The sequence below is a fragment of the Leptonychotes weddellii genome, chromosome 2 (assembly GCF_054177405.1).
Source record: "Leptonychotes weddellii isolate Sample4059 chromosome 2, ASM5417740v2, whole genome shotgun sequence".
Classification (NCBI taxonomy): domain Eukaryota; kingdom Metazoa; phylum Chordata; class Mammalia; order Carnivora; family Phocidae; genus Leptonychotes; species Leptonychotes weddellii.
In genome coordinates, this window is record NC_138370.1 from 17,183,291 (window position 1) to 17,208,554 (window position 25,264).

At 40.0% G+C, this 25,264-nt stretch overlaps 2 protein-coding genes across 2 annotated transcripts in view; one reads left to right on the forward strand and one right to left on the reverse strand.

Moving 5' to 3' along the window:
• SLC7A2 (solute carrier family 7 member 2) overlaps positions 1-25,264 on the reverse strand; it is a 363,691-nt gene that overhangs the window by 168,795 nt on the left and 169,632 nt on the right. The window lies entirely within an intron of this gene.
• Positions 1-25,264, forward strand: part of MTMR7 (myotubularin related protein 7) — a 105,186-nt gene that overhangs the window by 38,418 nt on the left and 41,504 nt on the right. The window contains exons 2-5 of the mRNA XM_006744844.3: positions 1,817-1,939; positions 3,246-3,408; positions 10,252-10,409; positions 20,408-20,536. Of these exons, the coding sequence (XP_006744907.1) occupies positions 1,817-1,939; positions 3,246-3,408; positions 10,252-10,409; positions 20,408-20,536 (573 nt within the window). The remainder of the gene's footprint in view (positions 1-1,816; positions 1,940-3,245; positions 3,409-10,251; positions 10,410-20,407; positions 20,537-25,264) is intronic.

A 25,264-nucleotide genomic window follows, 5' to 3' on the forward strand; every position in this document is an offset into this window, starting at 1 on the left:
CATGAGGATGGTATGCACAACGCTGTGGATATGCTAAAAACCACTGTGTAGCACACTTTAAGTGGGTGGGTATCTCAATAAAGATGTTATTAAAAAAAGAAACAAATGAAAATGTGCATGAATGCTGTTGCTGGTATTCACAGCAATCTGCCAGTAAACAAGGAGAGGAAAAGATGTATGAATACTGGAAAAGAAACAGATTATTACAGAAAATATTCCTATCAGAGTGTCCAAGAGACCTCACTGAGAAAATCAGTAGAGGCAGTAAAAGAGTTTGGTAAAGAAGAAATTATAAAACACACAAATAAAAATTCGGCCGTAGGCTCTTCTCCTTACTGATAGAGTTCTTATGAGTACATAAGAAATGATGATCATCTAGTAGGAAAATAAACCAGTGACATGAAGGCCATTTACAAGAGACGCAGTGGTGAATAACGATACGAAAGGAACATATCCGTAATGAAGGAAATACTTCTTAAAACTATGAGTTAATAGGTTAAGAGCCTCCTGCTGAATGAGCATCTTTTAGGTAGACATTCACAGGGCCTCAGGAATAATGCAACCATCTCAGACTAAGTCATATGAATAAAAACATTTTAAATACCACATTTTTTATTTACCTCATCAGATCCCTGAAAATTGGGCAGAAGTGGGATGGGACCGTCCAGTGCTCTTCTCAGAAGGCTGCTTTGGTTCTAGGGCTCAGAGAAGACAAAGGCAACATAATGTCTTGAGTGCTGTTTGACCTTGGTGTCCTGAGGGGTACTCATTAGGTCTGCTCTCCTCCAAGGTTTTCCCTGGAGCAGGGGGGATGCCCTGTGCTCTCCAAATACATCAGGGCCACAGCTTCCATATTAGACTGAAGATTGGAGCAAATGTGATTCACTAGTCCCTGAAGCTTCCTCAGGGAAGCGAGTAGCCATCTTGACTTGAGCGGTGAGGGTCGAGCCAGCGTCTGTCTGTGGATGGTTGATCCTCAGCTGCAGTGAGAGCAGTGCCAAGCCCACCATCATTATAGGAGTGTTCCTCTGGTCACTGTGGTGGCCCTGCCTTGTTAGAGTCATAGTTCCCTCAGTTTCCACTTGCCCTGAAGAGATTATCTTAGAATGTCCATTATATTTTATATTGGAATGATCCCAATCCACATATCCTTGAAACTGCTCTGCCTATAAGAGAGGTATGCTTGATGAAAATTGTTTCCAGAGATCTCTCTTAACCATTCCAAGGTCAGTGGTGAAAATTCCACTTATTAGAGAGATTTTATTATAAATGAATGTGAGCATTTTAATTTGGTAGGTTTTCCTTGTAAACACGCAGAACATTTCTCTGATACTTTTTGCTGTCATATATTTCCTGCTAGTTTATGTGGAAGCAAACTGCCTTAAGGCTGTTTCTACTACCGAGAAATACATAGATATATTATTGTCCTTTTAATAGACATAATTCATACATGGTTATTGTAAAAACTCAGAACTATGATGAATACACTTCCTGCCTTCCATTAGAATTATATAATTACAGTGAAATAAAAATGCTGACTTACTTAAAATACAAAGAGGGCATTCTTAAAGAATATGGTCTATAAAATTTTGTGGTACATTTAAAATGATATTTTAAGTAATTGGTGAATTTTTATCTTTTGATCTACAGAGTCACATACTGAGATCTAATTAAGAGGATGAGTTTTAGGTTTTATTATTGGGAGAATCCTCAAAATTATATATATTTTGGATTAAATATAAGATTACCTACTTACTATTTATTTTTATGAATAGTCTTTTGCTTTATGATAACTCTGTCAAACTGATTTCTCTAGGTCGAAAATGTCCGCTTGGTAGATCGAATATCTTCTAAAAAAGCGGCCCTAGGTACTTTGTATTTGACGGCAACTCATGTCATATTTGTGGAAAACGCACCTGACACAAGAAAAGAAACATGGGTATGCATTCCTTATTTTTGGCTTTATACATTTTCTGTTGTTTTGAATAACAAGTTTTGACCCTGTGGTTGGGCTTTTGATATTTGGGTGTTCAGAGGACTGTTTTTGGAGGGTCAGCTTCGCGTTCTTTTGCAGAGTCAAATCCCCTTGATCTACTTATTCATTTTAAACACTAATTATTTAAACATCATCAAAGACAGGCCTAGAAATAGAGATGTAAATGCTTCATGGTACAGCTGTCAAGCAGAGGTTCGAGAACATCAGTTCCAGGTATAGCACTTAGCTAGGGCCTTATTTGCAATACATTGTATTTGTAGGATCCAATAATGCAGACCGTTTAGTTACTATGTTGTCTTCACTTGTCTGATAATTTGAAAACGGAGGAAAGCAAAGCTAGGGAAGAGTCCGAATGTCAGATATTTCTGCTACTTAGTAATGAGACCATTGGATACATCTTATTTTATATAGCCACCCAACTCCCGACACTCTGACTAGAACCAGAGCCCCTGAATTGTAGATTTTTCCCTTTTCTGTATTCTGTGGACATTGTTACATTTTCAGCGGAAGGTGGCAGGCATTATTGGGTGGAGAGAAATAGTGACAGATGGTGACTACACTTGGGAGCATAGCATAATGTATAGAGTTGATGAGTCAGTATATTGTACACCTGAAACTGATGTAACAGTGTGTGTCAACAATATCTACATAACAAAAGATAACAAATGTTCCCATTGACTGAGCAGAAACCTACCCCCCGCCACACACTGAAGCACCAGAGAGATGCACTTCAGCCTGATTTTCTTTAACATAAATCTCTTCTCCAGCCTGCCTGACTACCAGCAGCTTAGAAAACAACAATCTCAAGTTGCTATTGAACTTGAGCATCCCATGTGGAATTAAGGAGCATGGTGGCACCTCCCAGCGGAGCCATCTCTAACTTTTGTTGATTGCGAGGTTTATTTTACTAACTTCTCATGACCTTATTTAATCGTAGCTATTAAGTGCGTTCACCATTTGACTACCAAAATGTTCCCTTACCTGGACTTGTACAAAATTGTATGCTGAATAGTTGGCTCTAAATAATTAGCGTGGCTATCAGAAGACTCGGTAATGAAAAATGAAATGACAAACTTAGATGGCTCTTTCCCGGAACATTGGTTCTTGTTGTCTGAGTGCAGGTGTTGAGCTAGCTAAAGGCCGGGGGAGGGGAGTGTTTCTTGTCCGTGTTCCTTCGGAGATCTGGGTTATGCTTGTCTCATTTATCAGTTATCAGTGCTTAGCTTCTCCGCATGACTTTTGGTTGTAGATTCTTCACAGTCAGATTTCCACCATTGAAAAACAGGCAACAACTGCTACCGGGAGCCCTCTGCTTATTCGCTGCAAGAACTTCCAGCTGTTACAGCTCATCATCCCGCAGGAACGAGACTGCCATGATGTGTACATCTCTCTGATACGCCTTGCGAGGCCAGGTAGGGCAGAGGAACTCAGCATTGTGTACGTCGCACCCTGAGGTTCACAAATCGTGTTCGAGAAATATGCATAGCTTAAGAATTATGGTGTTTTAGGAATTATATGTTTTCCCAAGTCCTCCAATGAGGCCAAGAATTCTGAATGATTCATTGCCTTTTAGGGGCTCTCCCTAAGTTGTTCACTATACGAACCTCTTTCATTATTCTTAGTATTCACTTTGTCTTGGGTGGGGGGGAGGGTTTATAGCTGTTCCTTTTGGAGTGAAATCGTATTAAAATCATGCCCTTCCCATACAATGATTATTGAGCCACCTTGCTTGAAGCCTAAGATAAAACTGACAAATTGTTTTGTGTGGAAAACATTAATATCAAACAGCTTAAGGGTACTTCCCCCTCTTGGGGCTTTTAAGGTTTGGTTTTTTATTGCTTTGTGATGGTGATAGAGGTTTCCCAAGGTTGGTATAACCAGACGTTTGTTAGCATCAGTTGTATTCACAGTGTGGATCTGTTGGTTCTCCTAAACAAAACCGTCTTAAGTGTCGTGGGAAGAATGTTTAGTTGATTTGAAAAATAGATGCTGTCAGTTTCTCTTCTGTTCTGTCCCTCATTCTTCCGGTTTATGGCTTCCTGGGCACTTCTAGAGAAGCGTTTCTTGTCTCTCTGTGTGGCTTGTATGGGTTGCGGTGTCCTTTTGCTTAAAAGAAATAGACATCTGAGTTTCTGGGGAGAATTCAGTAAAAATAAATCTTTTATATAAGAGTAATCTCCATGGTAGTGTTATACCGAAATTGCTGACAAGGGAGATGGAATATATCTTTATAGTTACTGTGCTAAATGCTGTTTGATTCAGGACAAGAAGTTTGGTTGTAACGTCTGCAAGGGGCTTGGCTGCGTCCTCCATTTCATGTGGTGTTACCGTATCATCTGCAGATAGCGAAGAACTCAAGTTATTTCTTGAAAGTGATGCTAGGGAGCTGTCAAAACCTGAGAGTTTTGACTTGACTTTGCTCCCCTTTCAAAGCAGTTGGTGGAGGATTTTTCATCTCCGTGTGTTGCACAGAAATGCAAAGTTAGCCAGAAAAGCAGTTGAACTTTTCAGAGGGTGCAGTATAAGTGGGACAGAAGTTCTGGGAAGATGTGTGTTAGGTTGCGTGCAACAGGGAATGCGAGGAGAACTGTGCATCAGCAATTTCTGTATCACTGATTAATGGCTGGGCTGCGTAATAAATGTGCTCTGACCGGACTAATGGGATTTAGGAATAGCCCCGAGAACTGGGAAAGAGCTGAGTGGCTGGAAGGGCAGATCACAGTGAACGTGAGGGCTGTGGCTGGTGCGGACAGTCGTTGCAAGGGTCCCCATGGAGGAAAATCTCTGTGTTCCTCACTTTTTTTTTAAAACTCCCACTTTTTCTTAAAGGTGACGTTTGGGAGGTAGGTATTAGACATAGCCAGGGAGCCAAAAAGGAAATCATAGTAATGAATTGAATTAAATTTATTACCTTAGAAGATTTTTAGAAAGCCACCAGCATTTTGAAACCCTGGAATCAGAAATGTCAGTTTACATAAAACCCAGTACTTTAATAAGTGTGGGAAGATGAAATGGAACCCAGACAGTTTCACAGTTTAATGTTAGAGGCAATGCTAAAATTAGGATCCGTTACAGCCTACAACCTTGGAAGCAGGCGTTTGAATCTTGGTGGAGGTAGGGAAAGGTGGAGGGGGTCCCAGCTGGGAATAGGGGTGGCTTATCAGAGCCATCTGAAGATCTTTTACAAAATATACCTCCCCCTCCTCTGGGTCTATCAGAGTGGGTGTGTGTGTGTGTGTGTGTGTGTTAGCACGATACAGCTCTCTGTGGTTGCTCTGGTTTATCACCAACACGAATCACCTATTTTCAGTACCTTTAGAGATATAGCTAAGTTTCAAGGTCCTGTAGAGGACAGATTTTCTTATTTTATTTTGTACAAAAGAAGAAATGCTTGGGAGTCCATTTAAGTCAAGTCCTATGAAGGAGATTTTCAGAACTCTTGAGATTCTCTCTTCACTGAATTAGGATTTCTAGGATAAGGGTACATCAAACTACTAAAACATTTAGCGAGATTTTATTGGTTGGTCTTTGGTGTGAATTCAGATTGGTAAGAATGAAAAATTAAAGTAGCCAAAGTCAGTAAGCTCTTTAATTCTTAATAAAGAATAATTTAGGTTAAAGTAAAACTTTGGCCCCAATGAGAAATAGATCCAGTGTACTAATAAGGATATACATTTTTCTGATGAAAAGACCCCTGTGTCTCAGAGAGCTTCCATTTTTCCCATGTGCATTCTCCTCCCTCTGATTTGGCTTCTGCTGTTTATTTTTCTGTCAATTATCTTTCCCTCTGTAGTGTTCCTGGGCCCTTCAACATTTAAACCATCTTTGTTTATTTTCCCATTTTTTCTAAATGATAGTTTTTTTTTTTTTCAGTTCTTCTTAGTCCCCAGTTCTTCTGCACACATATTATGATTTTACAAATCTTGTGATTGACATCATCTCATTTGCTCAATTTCACTTTTTTGGGGGGTGGGGCTTAATTTCACTTTTGATATCCTTGTCTGTCATGGCTGCTTATGCAGTGTCTGCAGTGGTAATTTGCTTTTTATTGACGATGCTAATCTCTGAGTCCAGAAGTCCTTTTCCACTAAGGGTTAGCTTCCGCAGCCCTGATGTTTCATTCAAACACTTACTTGTTGAAAATAGACAGCAGACGTCTCCTTATTTTTATTCTAAATCTGCAAAGTCCAGTAATAACCATGCTGTCTTCTTAACCTTGTTTCACTGGTTTTTCAGTTCTGCTATTTTAGATTGCCTGAATTAAGCAGAAGGTTGGGAGCAGCTGAGCTTTCAATTGTTACTTTTGGTTCTAATAAACTCCACATATGTGTGTCCGCCTGATGACTGCTGGTCACTTTTCCCTTCCTAGACCCACCTCCTCATTCTGCGAATGCCCATTTGTGTTTGTTCTTTCCTTTGGAGTTTTAAAAAATTTGCACAAGGGAAACAATCAGTAAAATAACTGTATTATTCAGGTTTTACATTGGTCATTGCAAGTTTTTCTTTTTAAAGTATTTTTTTTATTATAATATTGTTACCTTTTGTTTCTCCCAATTAGTCTATCACGGTAATTCCTACCCTATTTTTTTTTCCAAAATATTCTGTTTACATAACCAGTTAGCCTGATACCTGGGAAACAAACCAGGTTGTTTTTCTTTTTTCTCCAATTGCTTTGTCTTACCCACAGCTGCCTTATCTGGTGGAGTGAACACCCTTTCCTTTTTTACAGGAGAGAAGGGGTGGGGGTGTAGAGACGGGGCCATTTGGAGGCTGGGTGGTTCCAAGTTGAAAATTGCCACTTGATGGCATAAATACCCCCCCAGGGAGTAGGAAGTGGGATTGCCCAAGAGCCAAGGCTTTGATGAGAGCAGTACGTATGGAATATGGAACCCGTCGCAGTGCCGAGGGCTTCCCTGTGTTAAGGAGTCCAGCTGAACAGTAGTGCTCAAGGAATGCCAAGTCAGTCAACACATGCATCTCTTAGGCCATCTCCTGAGTCCTGAAACGCTGATTTGGCTTTCCTAGAAACGTACCCAAAATGCTATCCATTCTTCTTCTTCTTTTTTTTTTTTAAATGCTATCCATTCTTAATTTAAGGCAGTATTTTAGAAATTGTTCTTTTTCTTTCTGGATAGAAAAACCTTCAAGTCTGCCTTTGCTTGGCAATTGTAAGATTTAAATAGGTAAATAAAGTAAATACTAGAATGATTTCTGCATAACTTTTTCTGAAAAACCTTTTTTTTTTTTTTTTTTAGATTGGAGGTGCACATTCAGCTTACTCCCACAGTGCAAAGGCATGTGGGGTATTTGCTTCTTACGGAAAGAGCTCTGGAGGAGAGCCCTTTGGTGCACCTCCTGTTGAACCCTGCTCTCACTAATAGCAAAAGACATTTGAGGTTGGGTGTGATGGCTCAGACTCCGTGGGGTGAGAAGCCAGTGGAGTATTTAACCTGTCTGTTTTAAGAGATGAGGGTGAGGAATCAGGGATCTGACCTTTCTGAAGGAGACGTGTTCTCCATTCAGATTCTGTAAAGACTAGAGATTTCTTTAGCCCTACTTTTGGTGTGGTTTTTAACTCACCTCCTTGTGATTACTAAGAATTCTGCTACGTATTTTGCAGGAGATGGAGGTAAGAGGAACAGAACATTGTGAACGGGAAATATTCAGTGAAATTTACATCTGTGTTAATGGTACTTTTTAATTTCTCAGAGTAGGCAGTCATCCACTGAAGGCTTCCCCTGGGCTGGCCTTTGGGTAAGAAGCTTGCCTATGTTAATAAGACCGAGTATTGGCTGACAAAAATGTGGGTTTCTTTGCCCTTGTGTAGAATTTTACTTAAATTGGGCTAGAGCTATGGTTGATCACCCTTTTGCTTAAAAATAACTCAAAGAAAACATTTCACAGTTTTAGTGGCAACCAATCCTAATGCCTCCCAGTTCAAGAATGATCTTCTTAATATCTGCTATAAACTGTTCTTGCTTTAATTTCTGTTCTGTGTGCTTGCCTCCTCCCAATGACAGCAGGCGTAAGCCCATACAAAGAAAACTATCCATAGTTCTAGAATGGTTTTCTCCTTCTACCTTTAAACCTAGTTGTAACTACTCGACAAAGGGAACTTAACGTCCATTATTAACCCCGTGTTCATAAGCTCTTCTTTCACTGAGGGACTGAGGCTTTCTCAAGAGATTCTTTTGGCCTCTTAACCAAATTGCATTTGCGGTTAACGTTATGATATCAGAGGTCTGAGTCATGAAATGGTACTGAGAGATGGAAAAGATGTGTCAGTGTCCAGCCGATGGTTCCCAGAACAGGATCTCAATTTCGTAGTCTTCCCGCTCCAGTAGCTAAGATTACAAGAGACAGTTCCTACTGAGAGCGTCGACTTCATGTTTGTGTGTACAGATATCTGTGGGCGTGCGCTTTCTTATTGGTTGAAATTGTCAGTGTCTCAAAGCTTGAAGTTTAGAAATATATCAGGAGAAACTGAAATAGAACATAGTTTATCTAACTGATAAACTTACTTTTGCTTCTTTCCTACAAGAAAGAGTGCATGTCTAATGAAAAAGTCTGGTCCTTAAAATATGATCCTTATCTTTCTTCCTCCTTGTAGATGAGTTACTTCCATGGTAATCACAACAAGCCTGAAACTGAGGTTAGCTCTCAGGCTGCCTGTGTGTTTCTGTGGCCTTTTGCTGATGGTGAGATCCTTTCTTGGGCCTCCAGACACATGTGGAAGAGCCTTTAAATTAACCACATCTGAATGTCATCAACAGATTAAGGAATAAATGGGGGGACCTAAGAAAATTGAGGAGAAAGAAACCTATTGGAGAAAAAGAAGATGATTCAGGGGATGGAACAAGGAAGGAGAAGACACAAAAGTGGTCCGTCTGGGGAGAAGGATCTGCCTTAGAGGGGCAATGCGTGTGATTAGGAGCATGCACTCTATAGCCAGATTGCCTGATTTAAATCCAGAGTCTCCACTTACTAGCCCTGTGGCCCTGGCGATATTCCTTGACCTACCTTTGCCTCAGATTTCTCATCTGTAAAATGAGGCCCATCATGGGTTAATACATTTACTAAGAACAGAATCTGGAATGAAATACGTGTTCAGTGATAATCAGCCATGATTTATCTTTACCGGAGGTGCTTGGATCTGCACTATCCAACATGGCTGCATGTGGCTTGTGGGCACTTGAAATGTAGGTAGAATGAGTGAGGATATGCTGTCAAGTGTGAAATACACGTGGAATTTCAGAGACATTATGAAATAAGATACATAAAATATTAAAAAGTTTTATACACATGTTGAAATGATAATATTTGGATATATTGGCTTTCTAAGAAAATATATCAGTAAAATTAATTTCATTGTTTCTTTTTAGTTTTTTAATGTGGCTGCAAGGACATTTTAAGTGACACATGTGGCTTGCTTATATTCTTGTTGAACAGCCCTGGCCTAATTGCTTCCTTCAGCATAACAAGATCAGGGCAGGAAAATCAAATCCTAACTCTAAATGGGGAAGGCTGTTGGCCCTGGCCTCACAAGCAGAAAGGGTGGTACATAAAGACATAGACATCCTGGCAGAATTGAAAGCAGACTTTCATCAGACATCCTCAAATTTGCCCCTCATGACCACGGTGCCTTACACTATCAATTGATTTTTTTATGAATCCTATGAATTTTGTATGAGCAGTGCAATTATGACATTGATGTATCTGCTATAAGTTCAGATGTTTTCAGGGCAAAGATCTGTATACATTTCACAGTTTTTCAATTGTTATTTCTTTTTTTCATATTGTGAGTATCAACATGGGGCAGCGGCCTGGGCCTCCATCCACCTCTGAGAAGCCATCCCAAATCCAAGCTCGATATACATAAACAGATTGAGTTCTTGATGTCTAATGATACATACATTCTTAATTAATTTTTAAAGTTCCCTTTCTTACGTGTTCTGGAGAATATGTTTGGCTTCAAAAGCAACTTAAAAAAAAAGCGCAAAATGGAGAAGGCCTTGTTTCTGAAGGGAAAGGAGCTCTTGCAAAATTGAGTTCGCTTGTTCCAAGGTCTCCATGTCATTACTGGGAGGAGGTGTGTGAACCTGCCCCCAGAGACGGGGTGCTCCTTGCAGTGTCCCGAGGGGCAAGAAGCTGCTTTGGCTTCTTGATGTAATCCAGCCCAGATAGAATGCTTTTGAGGAGATTTGGTTCTGGATTTGACTTGGTTTGATTTGGCTTTATTCTCCTTTATCTTGCAGTGAAATATGAAGAGTTATACTGCTTTTCATTCAACCCCAAGCTGGATAAAGAAGAAAGAGAACGGGGCTGGATGCTGATCGATCTCGGTGAAGAGTACAAACGAATGGGCCTCCCTAATAATTATTGGCAGCTCAGCGATGTGAATAGAGACTACAGAGTGAGTGCGGAGGCATTACTTAATCCAAGGGAACTCATGATTCACATAGCTTAGCATGACCTCTGTTTAATCTCCTTTAGTTTTTACAGCTCTTTGTAGATACAGATCTGTGGATTTGCAAGTCTCCCCTGGTTACCGTGAGCTGCATTTCCTACCTGCATCTAGAATCAAAGAGTTTGGCCAAGGGAACCTTAGAGAACCGCCCCCCCGACACCTCCCCCTAATGGTTAAGGAGATGGAAACCCAGAGAGGCCCAGTGGCGGGCTTCATGGCCAGGCAGTGGGTGGGAGAGCCGGCCAGGGCCAAGTTCTCCCATCAGCTCTTTTTATAGTGCAGCGAGTGATTAGTGGGGAAGTCACAAGGACTCTGATGGCAGTCTGGCACCAGCTCCTCTCTGTACTCACTGAACTCTTGATTGGTACACAAGGTCACCAAGAGGCTTCCCTAGAGAAATGTGGAGAAATGTGTCTATGCTTACAGAAAGGCCTATGGAGAGGAAGGGAAGCAGGAGGGGCAGAATCAATCTCATATTGTCCCTAATGATGGGCTTACAAATCAATGTTGGTTTCCGTATTAATTTTTAAAATATTTTAGGTAATAAAAGCAATGCAAGAATGTTGCAGAGAATTTATAAAAGCAAGAAAAAAGAAAAAATACCCACCATCTTAGTGCCCTAATGTTCGTCTATTAGGTTTTAAAATTTTCCTTCAGTTTCTTTTCTCATCTGCATAGTTTTAATAGCTCTTTTCTTATATAAGCAATGCATTTAATGATTCGAAATTGGAAAGTACAGAGGAAAGGGAACTGTTCCAATATATATAACAAATATGGAATCATATTACACATGCCTTGTGTTTGCTTTTCTTCACCCATCATACTGTTTTTTCCTAATAAATATATTTTATATCATTTAAAAATGTTCTATAAAATCACGTAGTATGGCTATATCCTATTCTTTCTACCTAATCTCCAATTTTTAGACATGCAGATTATTATTATTTTTTATGATTTTAAATAAACATAGTGAGAACATCCTCGTACCTATACTTCTGCCCATGTTCAAATTCTTTTTAAAGACAAATTCCTAAAGGTGAAATTTCTGTGTCAAAAAGTTTACATAAATTTTTGTACATGTTGTCAAAAAGAACTGCAGAAAAGTTGGACCAATTTATATAAATTCTCAGCAGCCGTGTATGAGAATGCCTGATTCTTTGTTCCCTCACTGAGAAAGATGTCAGTTCTTAAAAAGTTTTTTTAACAACTTGATAGTGGGACAAGTGATGTCTCATTTTAATTTAATCTACATGCTTTGATTTCTTGATTTGTAGATTTGTATATCCTGATTGACCATTTATATCTTATCTCCTGTTTATTGACCATTTCTGGTTACATTTTTAAAATTTTTTATTATTGACGTATAGTTGGCATACAATGTTATATTAGTTTCAGGTGCACAACATAGTAATTCAGCTAGTCTATACGTTATGTAATGCCCACCACGGTAAGTATAATCACCACACAATGTTATTACAATATTATTAACTCTATTCCCATGCTGTACTCTTCATCCCTGTGACTTATTTGTTTTATCACTGGAAGCTTGTACCTCTAACTCCCCTTCACCTCTTTCTCCCACCCTTCTACCTCTCTCCGCTGGCAACCAGTTTGCTCTCTGTGTTTATGAGTCTATTTCTGTTTTTAGTTTGTTTCTTTGATTTCACATAAGTGAAATCACATAAGTGAAATCATACGGTATTTGTCTTTCTCTATAAGACATTTTACTTAGCATAATGCCCTCTTAAGTCCATTTATGTCAGAAATGTCAAGATCTCATTCTTTTTTATGGTTGAGTAATATTCCTGTGTGTGTGTGTGTGTGTGTGTGTAATATATATATATATACCACATCTTCTTTATTCATTTATCTATCAATGGACACAAGTTACTTCCAGATCTTGGCTATTGTAAATAGTGCTGCAATGAACAGAAGGATGCATATGTCTTTTCAAATTAGTGTTTTTGTTCTCTTTGGGTAAATACTCAGTAGTAGAATTGCTGGATCATATGGTAGTTCTATTTTGAATTTTTTGAGGGACCTTCATACTGTTTTCCACAGCGGCTACACCAATATACATTCCCACCAACAGTGCCAAGGGAGTTCCCTTTTTTCCACATCTTGCCAACACTCGTTACTTCTTGTCTTCTTAATACTAACCATACTGACTGGTGTGAGGGGATACCTCATTGTGGTTTTGATCTTCATTTTCCTGATGATGAGTTATGTTGAGCATGTTCTCATGTGTCTGCTTGCCATTTGTAGGTCTTCTTTAGAAAAACAGCTATTCATGTCCTCTGCCCGTTTTTCCCTGGGATTATTTCGATTTTTTGGTGTTGAGTTGTGTAAATTCTTTATATATTAAACCCTTATCAGATATATTACTTGCAAATATCTAAATATCTTCTCCCATTCAGTTTGCTTTGTTGATAGTTTCCCTTGTGCAAAACCTTTTTATTTTGGTGTAGTCCCAATAGTTTGTTATATAAATATAGTAATAATTAACTATATATATAAAAAGCATGTAATATTTATACAAATGCATCTGTTTGATTGCTAGCTAAAGGAATAAAAATAGTACAGTCCTGGTACAAAAATAGACACATAGATCAATGCTATTAAACCTCCTAATGTTCCCTCCAGATCACTTTCTGCTCCAATGTCACTGACTGCCATTTGGTGTTGTCCTTCTCTATTTATAATGTTCCTACATATGTAAGTGGTAAAAATGTATTATTTTGTGTTTTTTTAATATTTTCTGTACATGGTGTTATGATGAATGTAGCTTACTGAAACTTGATATTTCACTTAACATTGTATTTATGAGATTCGTTTCATTTTTAGCACACACATCTATAATAGTTACCATGTGCCAGACACTGTTCTAAAAACTTGACAAATGTTAGCAGTCCCATGTGATAGCCGTTGTTATCATCCTTGCTTTACAAATGGAGAAACTCAGGCATAGACTGATTAAATAACTGTCTAAGCCATCGAGAAGTGAAGAAACTGTTGAGACCTACAGCTCTCATTCCTTCATTCTTCACTGTGGTATTATACTGCATTTTACAGATAGACCACAGTTTAAAAAAAATTATTCTTATCCTTTTCTCCCTCTCCCTCTCTTTTTGTTTTATCATCACAAAGCTGTTAGCTGGCTTACACATGACTCATAGTATATTGAGAGTTTCCATCTAGGAGTAGAATTTCTGAGTTACAGTGTAAGTGGATTTTAGCCTTACCAGGTATTGCCAGGTTCTTTTCCAAAGTGTATGCATGGACTTATAGACCTAATAGCAAGATATACAAGTTCTCCCTACTCCACAGACTCACTGACAGTTGGTACTGCCTTTGTTTGGTGATAGACCTACTCATTGACCCAGTAGTCTTACTTTTGGGAATTTATTCTAAAGAGTCAACATCATACACACACACAGTATGTGTAAGGTGACTTATTGAAGCATTGTTTGTAACAGCATATATTAGAAGAAACCCAAATTTCTTTTTTTTTTTTTAAAGATTTTATTTATTTATTTGACAGAGAGAGACACAGCAAGAGCAGGAACACAAGCAGGGGGAGTGGGAGAGGGAGAAGCAGGCTTCCCGCCGAGCAGGGAGCCCGATGCGGGGCTCGATCCCAGGACCCTGGGATCATGACCTGAGCCGAAGGCAGTCGCTTAACCAACTGAGCCACCCAGGCGCCCCAGAAACCCAAATTTCTTAATAGAGGATGAGTTAAATAAGTTTTGCTCTCTCCATATAATTAAATTAATGTGTAACCATTAAAAAATATGGAAGATCTCTGTCTACTGATAAGGAAATTTATTTGCTATTTGTTATTTTTTATCCTTTTTTCTATAAGGTTGTCTTTTTTTATTCATTTGTAGAAGTTCTTTATATATTCTAGCTAATAGTATGTTACCATGTATAGCTGTTGCAAATATCTCTTCTTTGGAGACGTTTAAATATTGCCCCTGGAGAATCTTTGGATCCTCAGAAGTTTTGAGTTATTAGTGTTTCCTGTTTTGTTCCATGTTTTAACATATTTTTTTTTTTTTTTAATCCTGGCCTACTTATGAACTCTGTCCCAATTTTACACTATATAATTTCCATAGTTACATTAGTACCAATTATGGTTAGTATGGTTTTATAATAAGACTTGATATTGTATAGGTCAGTTCCTTCCACATCATTCTTCTGATATCTTGAATTTATAGATTATTTGGGGTAGAATGGACATGTTCATGATACTGAATTTTCTTCATAATTACACTTAAATCTAACAACCATAATTATACTCTGTGAGTAGACATTTGGGGCTTCTTTGTTTCACTTATTATGAAGTATGTGGCGATGAATTTTTAGCCTTGAAATGAAAGGGAGGAAAATCCAAGTTTACAAAAGAAAATTGGATACATTTTTAAATTTTTAAAAAATATAACACGCCCTTGAGTCAGGAAGAAAATGAATCTAAGCTACATCTTGTAGAATAATATTTTCTTGGAAACACAGGTTCTTCCTATTTTTGATGAGATTTCCTTCTCGAATTAGCGCCACAAACATGACTCATATTTAGTCACTTAAGTCCTACATGTAGAGACTACAAAACATGAGTTACTCAGCATTTCTTTTCCAAAGTAACACACAGCAAACCAAAACTAACAACCAGCAAACTGTGTTGAAACAGAAGAGGTGAAAACTTAGGGGATTTTCTGATTTTACTAATACCATTGAAATGGGGAGAAAGGATTATGTACCCTTATTTATTACCAACTTAGACCTATAATAAAAGTTGTTTTTCTCAAGAACTTTCTAATAGTCCATTGAGAAAGTTATGATTTCATCCATTACTTTTCCTTTTCATCTCGTGGTTGAGAAAATGTTTACTTTTTCCTCCCTTCTTTTACAAGAGTTATTTTTTCTTCTTTTTTTTAGAGAAGGGGGGGAAGGGAGATGGAGAGGGAGAGAGAGAATTTTAAGCAGGCTCCATGCCCAGCGAGGAGCCCAACATGGGGCTTGATGTCACGACCCTCAGATCATGACCTGAGCCAAAATCAAGAGTCAGATGCTCAACCGACTGAGCCACCCAGGTGCCCCTATTTCTTTCTAATTAGAACAAAACATAGGTTCAGAGGCTGTGCTGCTTTTTTCTGTTTGTGTGGTCTTGGGAGGCTAATCATCATCATCATCATCATCATCATCATCATCATCATTTCTATCATTATTACTCTTAGTCCTACTTATAAGACTTGTCTATGGTAGTCCAATTCTCAAAGTGAAGATTCCCTTCTGTACATAGCTCCTGAAATTGTCTTTCTTAAATAAAATAATTGTCATTCATTACTAGGTTAAAATTTTAACCTGTTTCTCTTGGAATAAAATTTAAAGTATAATCTAAACCAGTAACTGAAATCTTGTTTCAGTTTTCTACAGCTGTGTTTTATATATTATGTATTACTTTATTTTATTTATATATAAATCATTTTATGTGGCTCATACCCTCCTTCTCCCCTAATAGTATATCATAAATTCCTTGAAATAAATTTTAGATCCTAAATGCTTAAGAAGAAAGTTGTCTGTGTAGATCTATCTCAGTCTCTGACAACTAACTCTCCAACGTGCTCAGTTGAGTGGTCCTCAATAAATACAGAGGTCTAATTAAGATGCCTTGGATGGCATCTCAGATGGATACTACCCTACAGTGGTAAATGCATTTACTGCAAGAGTATAATCAGGTCAACAGAGATCACCTTTACTGGGAATGTAAAGTCCTTGAAGCCAATAACTCTTTTGTTATTCATTACTTCCCTAGCACCTAACATAATGCCTGGCACATGTGAAGTATTCAGTAGAAACTTGTTGACAGACAACAATATTGTACTGTAATCAGCAAACTTGCCAAGAGTCTAGAATTTAATGATTCTGACCACTGAAAAGAAAGGAGAATTATGTAATATGATAGGGGTGCTGATTATCACTACAGTGACAATCATAGTACAGTATATAAATGTATCAAATTAACATGTGTACAACAGTATATGTCAAATATATTTAAAAAAAACACTTGTTGAATGAGTGGAAGAATTATCAGAAGAGATTTTTCTTGGTGAGGCCAAACCAAGATATGCAGGCATTCCAGGCAGGCTAATTTATTTAGTGGAGGACAAGGAAAATAATTTCCTCATTAATAAAAAAAAAAGTATGCAGAAATGATTTTAACTTACTCCACTTTCATTGGCTCAGGCAGTCAGTGTAAAGAAGGAAAATTCAGAGGAAAAGCCTTTTGTACTTTTCTGAACTCTCGTTCTCTCTTATGTGATTTTCCAAACCAGGCAAAATTTGGGGAAGCTGCATTGATTAGTTTCAGAATTTGGTGGCATAAATTGCACTGTGCTGTGCATTATTCATTGTCAGAATTTTGACTCTACCCGAGTGGGCTTATTGTAAAAATGACAGTGGTCAGTGCTATGCAGGACCTTTTTTTTTTAAAGATTTTTATTTATTTATTTGGGAGAGCACGAGTGAGGGAGAGAGAGAGAGAGAGAGAGCGCACGTGCGCCTGAGTAGAGGGAGGGGCAGAGGGAGAGGGAGAAGCAGGCTCCCTGCAGGGCTCCATCCTGGACCCTGGGGGATCATGACCTGAGCCAAATGCAGACGCTTAACTGACTGAGCCACCCAGGCGCCCTCAGGGCTGTTTTCTCCATGAAAGTGCTGTCAGATTTCATGAAAGCAGGATGAATTCCCTATTTTCCAGCTTGGTTAAGAAGTTGTATCTTGAAACCTGAGCTTCCCTGACACCATGAATCTGACTTTTTCCCAAAGTTGTTTTAGCTTCTCCTAGAGCTTCCCACACAAATGCTTATCAGAATGCCCATATTTCAGTTCTGAGCCTTGAACTCTTTTCACCTAGACCCAGTGCTAGTGCTCTGGGAAAAACAGGAGTCCCTGTGACTGGCATCTGTCGTGTCCCTACATGGGAGGCTATGACTTCTGTGTGAGCCTGACTACTGTTGACTAGGTTGAGGTGTTGAGCTCTTGGGCCTTGCTCATGCCAACCTAAAAGGTCCACGTTTTCCTACACTGTGGAGGGGGAGAGCCCTGGTATTCTTAGAGGGTGGGAAAGCCTTCCCTGCTCTCTTTGGGAAGAAGGAGGACCCAGAGTGGATGGCAGTCAGGTCCCTAAGTAGGGTGGGGCCAAGAGTCTTAAGGAGAGTGGGCTCCAAGGGTTTACCTTTTCTCTTGGTCCCATAGCAGTTACGGTGCACATAAAGGTTACAGGCATGAGACAAGCTGAGCTTCCTTCGGCCTTGGGAAGCTATAAGGGGACCTGGCAGGAGCTTCCCAGTTCCTAATTCACCTCTCTTACTCAGAAAGGCTGTACGTAATAGGCAGGTTGAGAAATCTCACCTATTATTTTATTTCATCATAAATAACTTTGCAATTCCTTAGTGTTGTTATAATAAAGAAAGTAGGTGATTCCCACCTTTCTGAAACCCTCCCAATTTCCTTTTTAAAACTGTTATTTTAGGAAAATGTTGTAAGCCTGGTGCAATGACTACATGCCTCTTGAACCTCAGACAAGCAGATGTGGTCTGTGTTGTAATGTTCTAGCTGACTGACCGAAGAGAGGTTCGGGCACCAGATTTGCATGGGCAAGAAGATGTAGTGTCTTGTGGTAGTCATTCTGGTCAAAGCCCTTGGGGTCCAACTAAGTTGGGCCATCTGTTCTCGGTACAAGATTTTCCTCCAGAGTATCGGTGTTCCTGGAATGGGATTTCCACTAGAGTGTCAGTGCCAGAGGCTGGAAATCTTTGAAGTCTGCTAATCTTCCCTAAAATGTCTTTGGCTCATTGCTGAAATTACACGTTGAGCCTGACAACATCACTTTTGTGGCCCTTTTATCTCCTGCTTGATGTTGTTCACCAGTCTGGTAACCAAGACAACGGATGGAGGTGCGGGGGGCGGGGGGAGGACCGGCATCCTCACAGGACAATTGTCATGAGCTGTGGTGCGGAGGCTGGGCTCTTACTCGGGGTGGGTTTTCATTCCTTCCAGTTCTATCTTTCCAGAGGGGTAGGTGAGAGCAGGGTTGGACAGAGTTTGTGCGGCTGACAGATTTCCCTGTTGCTACTCCTCCTGGAGGATTCCTCTTGAAATGGCCAGGAAGATGCTTGACTTCTGGGAAAGAAACGGCTCTTTGGCAAAACCCAGGAATTGCTATCTGAGCAATCTTCACATTGCAAAGAGATTGATGGGCTGATGTCAAAATGAAATACATGCTGAGCAACAAGTTGGTGATTACTGTTGCCACCCCTCACATTTCTGTCAGACCCAGTGGTTTATAAAGTGCTTTGTCATGGGTGTTATCTGATTTGACCCTTCTGTCAACCCCGTGGGATATTATTTCTGTGTTTTATCAGTTTTAGAGGTCAGCATAGTTTGACTCTCTGAAGGTCATGAAGTTGGCAAATCAGAGCCACGTTCTAAACTGCTGATTCCTTACTAAATCACAAGATCATTCCAAGGCTCTAGAGTTTCCACTGTGGGAATCACCACTAGCAATGCACAGAAAGAGTAAAATCATTTCTTACCATTGGTGAAATCACACAGAAGAAACAAAAATAAAGCTGTTATGTTGTGTGGTACCGAGTCAGATCTAGAAACTTGTCTGAGCTGCAAGCCCAGGGAGGAAGCTTCTTGAAGGAGGCGGAGTTGGGTTGTCCCCTGAAGAATGGAGGAGACTTGAGAGATTTGGGAAGATGGAGGGGGAGAAGTATCCAGCGAGGGCATGGGCTTTGTCATGGGCAGACTGCTGATGCTTTCCACCCACTGGTGGGCTGTCTTTCCCTCCAAACAGGCGGCTCAATTTTTTCAGCTACCAGGATGCCGAACGATAATCTCTCCCTTTTTGATGAAAGAAATGCTCACCTGTCACTGTCTTGCCCCTCGAAGTGCCCTCAGAAGGGACAGTGCACCAGGACAGACTGCTAAAGAGTGTTTGCTTCCCTTTGCTCTGATGTCATGGAATCAACAGCTCTTCACTTCTTTGAAGTGGCTGTTGCTTTCTTCAAAATAGCCTCCTCCGTAACTTGGTTAAGAAAACTTAAGCAGCAATGTCCACAATAGCCAAACTGTGAAAGAGCCGAGATGCCCTTCAACAGACGAATGGATAAAGAAGATGTGGTCCATATATACAATGGAATATTACTCAGCCATCAGAAAGGATAAATACCCAACTTTTGTATCAACATGGATGGAACTGGAGGAGCTTATGCTAAGTGAAATAAGTCAAACAGAGAAAGTCAATTATCATGTGGTTTCACTTATTTGTGGAACATAAGGAATAGCATGGAAGACATTAGGAGAAGGAAGGGAAAAATGAAGGGGGGAAATCAGAGGGGGCGATGAACCATGAGAGACTATGGACTCCGAGAAACAAACTGAGGGTTTCAGAGGAGTGGGGGGTGGGTGGATGGGTTAGCCTGGTGATGGGCATGGAGCACTGGGTGTTATACGCAAACAATGAATCATGGAACACTACATCAAAAACTAATGGTGTACTGTATGGTGACTAACATAACATAATAAAAAAAAAATTGTAAAGAAAAAAAAGAAAACTTAAATGGGGGTGCCTGGGTGGCTCAGTTGGTTGAGTGTCTGCCTTCGGCTTGGGTCATGATCTCAGGGTCCTGGGATCGAGCCCCACATCGGGCTCCCTGCTGGGTGGGGAGTCTGCTTCTCCCTCTGCCTCCCCTCCCCCCATGGCTTGTGCGCGCTCTCTCTCTCGCTCATTCTCTCAAATAAGTAAAAAAAAAAAATCTAAAAAAAAAACCAAAAAACTTAAATGTACAACTTATAAGTAAGTATGGTGAATGGACCATATTGCGGCAGTTCACAAAGCATTACAAGATGGCCTCAAAATCCCCATGTGTTTCCCGTGACAGGTTTGTGATTCTTACCCTACTGAACTGTATGTTCCCAAATCGGCCACGGCACACATCATTGTGGGGAGTTCCAAATTCCGGAGCAGACGGCGATTTCCTGCCCTTTCTTACTACTATAAAGATAACCACGTAAGTCTCAAGGCATGCTTTTGTTTTATGCTTTGCTTTTCTTGTTTTATCATAAACAGGCATTTTTCTAGCGGCCTTCTGCTCTGTGTGTGTGTGTGTGTTTGAATTCTTAAAGGTATGTGGGTATTGCTGTGTGTGCTATTACACAACACAACTCTGCTTAAACTCTTACCTCAGGTAGAAACTGACCTTTCATGTTTATTTGATAATAAAGTAATGGGATACTGTCAGAAAATACCTAAACCTAATCATCCAAACGAATGCCTGTCCTTTTCTAAGTGGTCACTTTGGGAAGCTCAGTGCTCCTTCAAACAGTGCTAGAGATCCTTTGAAATGCCTGCTTTAGTAAAGCTTCCAGAATCCATGGCACCTTCTTTTTTTTTAATGGCACACTCTTCTGAGCATCCTCAGTATAAGAAATCTTTGTTTACGGAGAGCAGGTTTTATTTTTTAAATATTACTTATAAGGGGCACCTGGGTGGCACAGTTGGTGAAGCATCTGATTCTTGATCTCAGCTCAGGTCTTGATCTCAGTGTCATGAGTTCAAGCCCCGTGTTGGGTTCCACGCTGGGTGTGGAACCTACTTAAAAAAGAATTATTTATAAAAGCTAGGATTAGATTTGTCTGCAACTAACAGGGCCTCTAAGTAACAGTGCCTTAAATAGGATAGAACTTTATTTTCTCTCACGTAAAACTCCAAAAGTGGGCAGTCCAGGCCCAGAGTCTCGGTTGTCCATTACTCAGCCCTCAGAGACCTGAGCTCCTGCACCTTTCTGCTCTGCCTTCCTTTGTCTTTGATCCTCATTGAGTGGTATAGGAGATGACTTTAGTACCAGCCACCATTTCCACAGAGCAGCAGGGGGTGGGGGGATAACAGGCCCTCACAGCTTTCTGAGGAAACCTAAAACTGCCACGCGACACTTCTGCTCACATCCTGTTGGTCAGAACTGTGCAGGGCAGGTGAGAAAATACACTCTCCTGGGTAATTGTGTAAATAACTAAAAATTGTGGTTCCATTTCTGGGAAGGACAAGAAAACAAATTTGGGGAGCCAAGAATGGTCTTTGCCACCCACTTCAGAAGTTATTTGACTTTAGAGGGGTGAAAAGTTGGGTTTTCAAGCTAGATGATATAGTTTTGGATTCAAAGGCAAATTCACAGCCATAAACAATTGCAACAGATGTGTGTGAGTGTGACTGCTCACACGTGTACCTATGGGCGAGGGAGTAGGGTCAGGTCTGTGTCCGATTCTAAGAGGAGGTTTCCAGAAATACCTTGAGCAATGCCATCTGCACCCAAGTAAGCTTATAACCTTCTGTGCTGCCTGCTTTGGAGGCAAATATTCATTGAGCAGTGCAAGTTCCATTAATTGAAAGGATATAAACTGTCTTACTTTTAGTTACATTCACTGGGGTCTAAAAAAGGCAGGTATATTATTAATGTTCTGTATTACTTGACTCCAACTATATTTCAGCCTACATAGAACTGGAGAAGTGGTGAAAGAAAGATGTGAATTTCTTTAAAAAAAAAAAAAAGATGGAGGGAATAGGGAATTTCATGACATTGTATTTGAAATTAGGATGCCGGTAACATTGACACTTTTTGTAACATCCATTGATAAAGAAGTAAGAGAGGGAGGATCCTTTCTTTTATTGTTGTTAAGAGGTGAAGGTGGGTTGGGTATTTAAAAAGTGAGCGTAGTGTCTACCCTACTTCTTTTCCTTCTGTTTTGATGTTCTTGAGAAAAGAGACTTTTTTCTTGGTCATTTGTAATTATTGCGAAGGGCAAGTATGCGATGTCTCAGAACAGGATAGAAGTCTTAACAATTAGACACCAGAAGCTCTTCACCTACTGGCCTCAGCTTTTCATAGTTCTATTCCTCCTCTTGGAAGATCTTGACTTGATCTCCAGGCTTGAAAAGGAGCCATGCAGCCCTCATTTATAGTTGAAAATAACTGATTTCCTGTAGTTAGAACTTTCAGGAAGATAATGCTTCATGTTTTAGCTCTTCTTACAAAGTACAAAATAGAGATGTGTTTCTGAGCATTGCTCGATGAACCGGTTACCCCAGGGAAACAGTTCATGTGCCCGGACATGCATACCCACTCTCCCAACCCCAGAAACTAAATTCCGTCCTGCATGGAGCAGAATGATCCATTTTGTGTTTTATAACAACATTTAGGTTTCAATATCAAGGTTCATGATGTAAATGCTTCTGATGCATCCAGGGATTTTTATAAAGGGAAATACTGTCAAAGGTGGATTTCTGTGGTTAAATGGATGATGTGTGAGATAACAAAGCAGCAGTTCATGCTGTCATTGCTCTGGAAAACACATACATAAACCAGGCAGTCTTCCATAAAAAGTAAACAGGGGGAAAAAAAAAAAAAGGAAACAGGTGGATTATGTAAATTTGCTGATCTATCTTTCTTCCCTTTTTGTGATTTTAGACATTTTAGACTTAAGACTATGTATTCCTCACCCAATAAAACTTACTGCTTGTGAATAAAAATATCATATCTTTTAGTTAAACTATTGTTCCTCCCATATCCTTGTGTTACTTAAGGGCCCCTTTGCCTGGTGAGGTGGCTTGGCTAATGTGCGGTAGTGGGATCGGGAGTTAGATTATGACGGGAAATGCACATCGTTGCATGAGCTAGAAGTCCTGGGGGAGAATCCTTTGATATAAATGTCCCTGCTGAGGGGGCATCATTCCTTTCATATCAGCTTTTATGATACGTGGTGTTGTAATCACTTCCTAGTCATTTGTTGGTGAGAAGAGGATCCCTGCCCTAGGATTCCAGGGAAGGCTGCCCACATGACACCCGACACTGGGCAGAAGCGGTTCTCAGCGGTTTCTGAGTTGTGTGTACTCACTTCCCAGGGGAGGAGGACACTGCATGCCATGCAGGGCACCCGGGGGTGGCGCTCAGGAATAGAGTGAACCAGCAGGGACCGTGGGAGGCAGGCTTTGTAGTGAGGGGTACGGTGACCTCAGGTTCCTACGGGGGCATGTGATTGGCTTGTTGAATTCCATGGGCTGGCAGGGTACTGAAAGCCGCTACTCAGAGATGAGCAGGTGCAGGACCTGAATCAGGTCTGTAGGGAGGGTTAGCCGGGGGGCTTTATCCATAGGAGCAAGGGGTGAAGGGGCACTTGTTGTTGGTCATTTGAGGCCCTCCCAATTTTACCGATGTCAAGGGAGAGCCCAGAATAAAAAGTTTAGGCCTTGAACTGCCCAGGGGTTATATAGAGCCATCCATACTCCCTTTGGATATCAAACTACTAACAGCTTTGTAGATAACAGTTAGAGATGTATAAATTAGAAATGTTGCTTACATTCGGAAGCCTGTGCATGTTATTTACCAGCCCTTGTAATTGCCGTATACTTTGTTCTTTCTTACTAAAGGTTTCAGTTATTTTTTTTTTTAATTTTTTTATTGACATATAATGTATTATTTGTTTCAGGGATACAGGTCTGTGATTCATCAGTGTTACAAAATTCACAGCGCTCACCGTAGCACATACCCTCCCCAATGTCCATCACCCAGCCACCCCATTCCCTCCCACCCCCCTCCACTCCTGCAACCCTCAGTTTGTTTCCTGAGATTAAGAGTCTCTTATGGTTTGTCTCCCTCTCTGGTTTCATCTTGTTTCATTTTTAAGAAAGCAGTTTTACTTTAAATGGTTAATAGCGTGATCTCCCAAATTCACAGTACAAATCTCTGGGAAACCAAACTCTGTAAGATTTCCAAAGAAGTGATTTCCCTTAAGAAAAATACAGACATTTTCTCTTCCTTTTATAACTAATGTTTATTAAAACTCACTATGTGTTAGGTACAGTTCTAGGAAAATTATAAACCTCATCATACTCTGTAGTTTTGATATTATTATCCTCATATTGTAGATGAGAAAACCAAAGTTCAAAGACAATAGGTCGGTTACCCAAGATCATATACCGAGTGAAAGCAAACTGTGGATTGAAAGCCAGACCTTCTTGGATGCTGCATCTTAATTCTCTCATGCCTCCTGACTTATTTCTGTACCTCGGTGCTATATTATTTTGGTTGAGAACTCAGGATCAGAAAATGTTATGCCTGGATGGAATTTCTGGCTTCCCTAATTATTAGCTGTGTAACATTGAGCAAGTTACTTCACCTCTCTGTTGCCTCGGTTGCCTCATTTGTAAAATGAAGCAAATCATAGATGGTAATTGAGAAGATTAAATAAAAATAACACAAAGTTCCAAAAGACAACCAACAAAATGGGAAAAGATATTTGCAAATGACATATCAGATAAAGGGCTAGTATCCAAAATCTATAAAGAACTTATCAAACTCAACACCCAAAGAGCAAAGAATCCAATCAAGAAATGGGCAGAAGACATGAACAGACATTTTTCCAAAGCAGACATCCAAATGGCCAACAGACACATGAAAAAGTGCTCAACATCACTTGGCATCAGGGAAATCCAAATCAAAACCTCAATGAGATACCACCTCACACCAGTCAGGATGGCTAAAATTAACAAGTCAGGAAACGAAAGATGTTGGCAGAGATGTGGAGAAAGGGGAACCCTCCTACACTGTTGGTGGGAATGCAAGCTGGTGCAGCCACTCTGGAAAACAGTATGGAGGTTCCTCAAAAAGTTGAAAATAGAGCTACCCTATGACCCAGCAATTGCACTACTGGGTATTTACCCCAAAGATACAAATGTAGGGATCCGA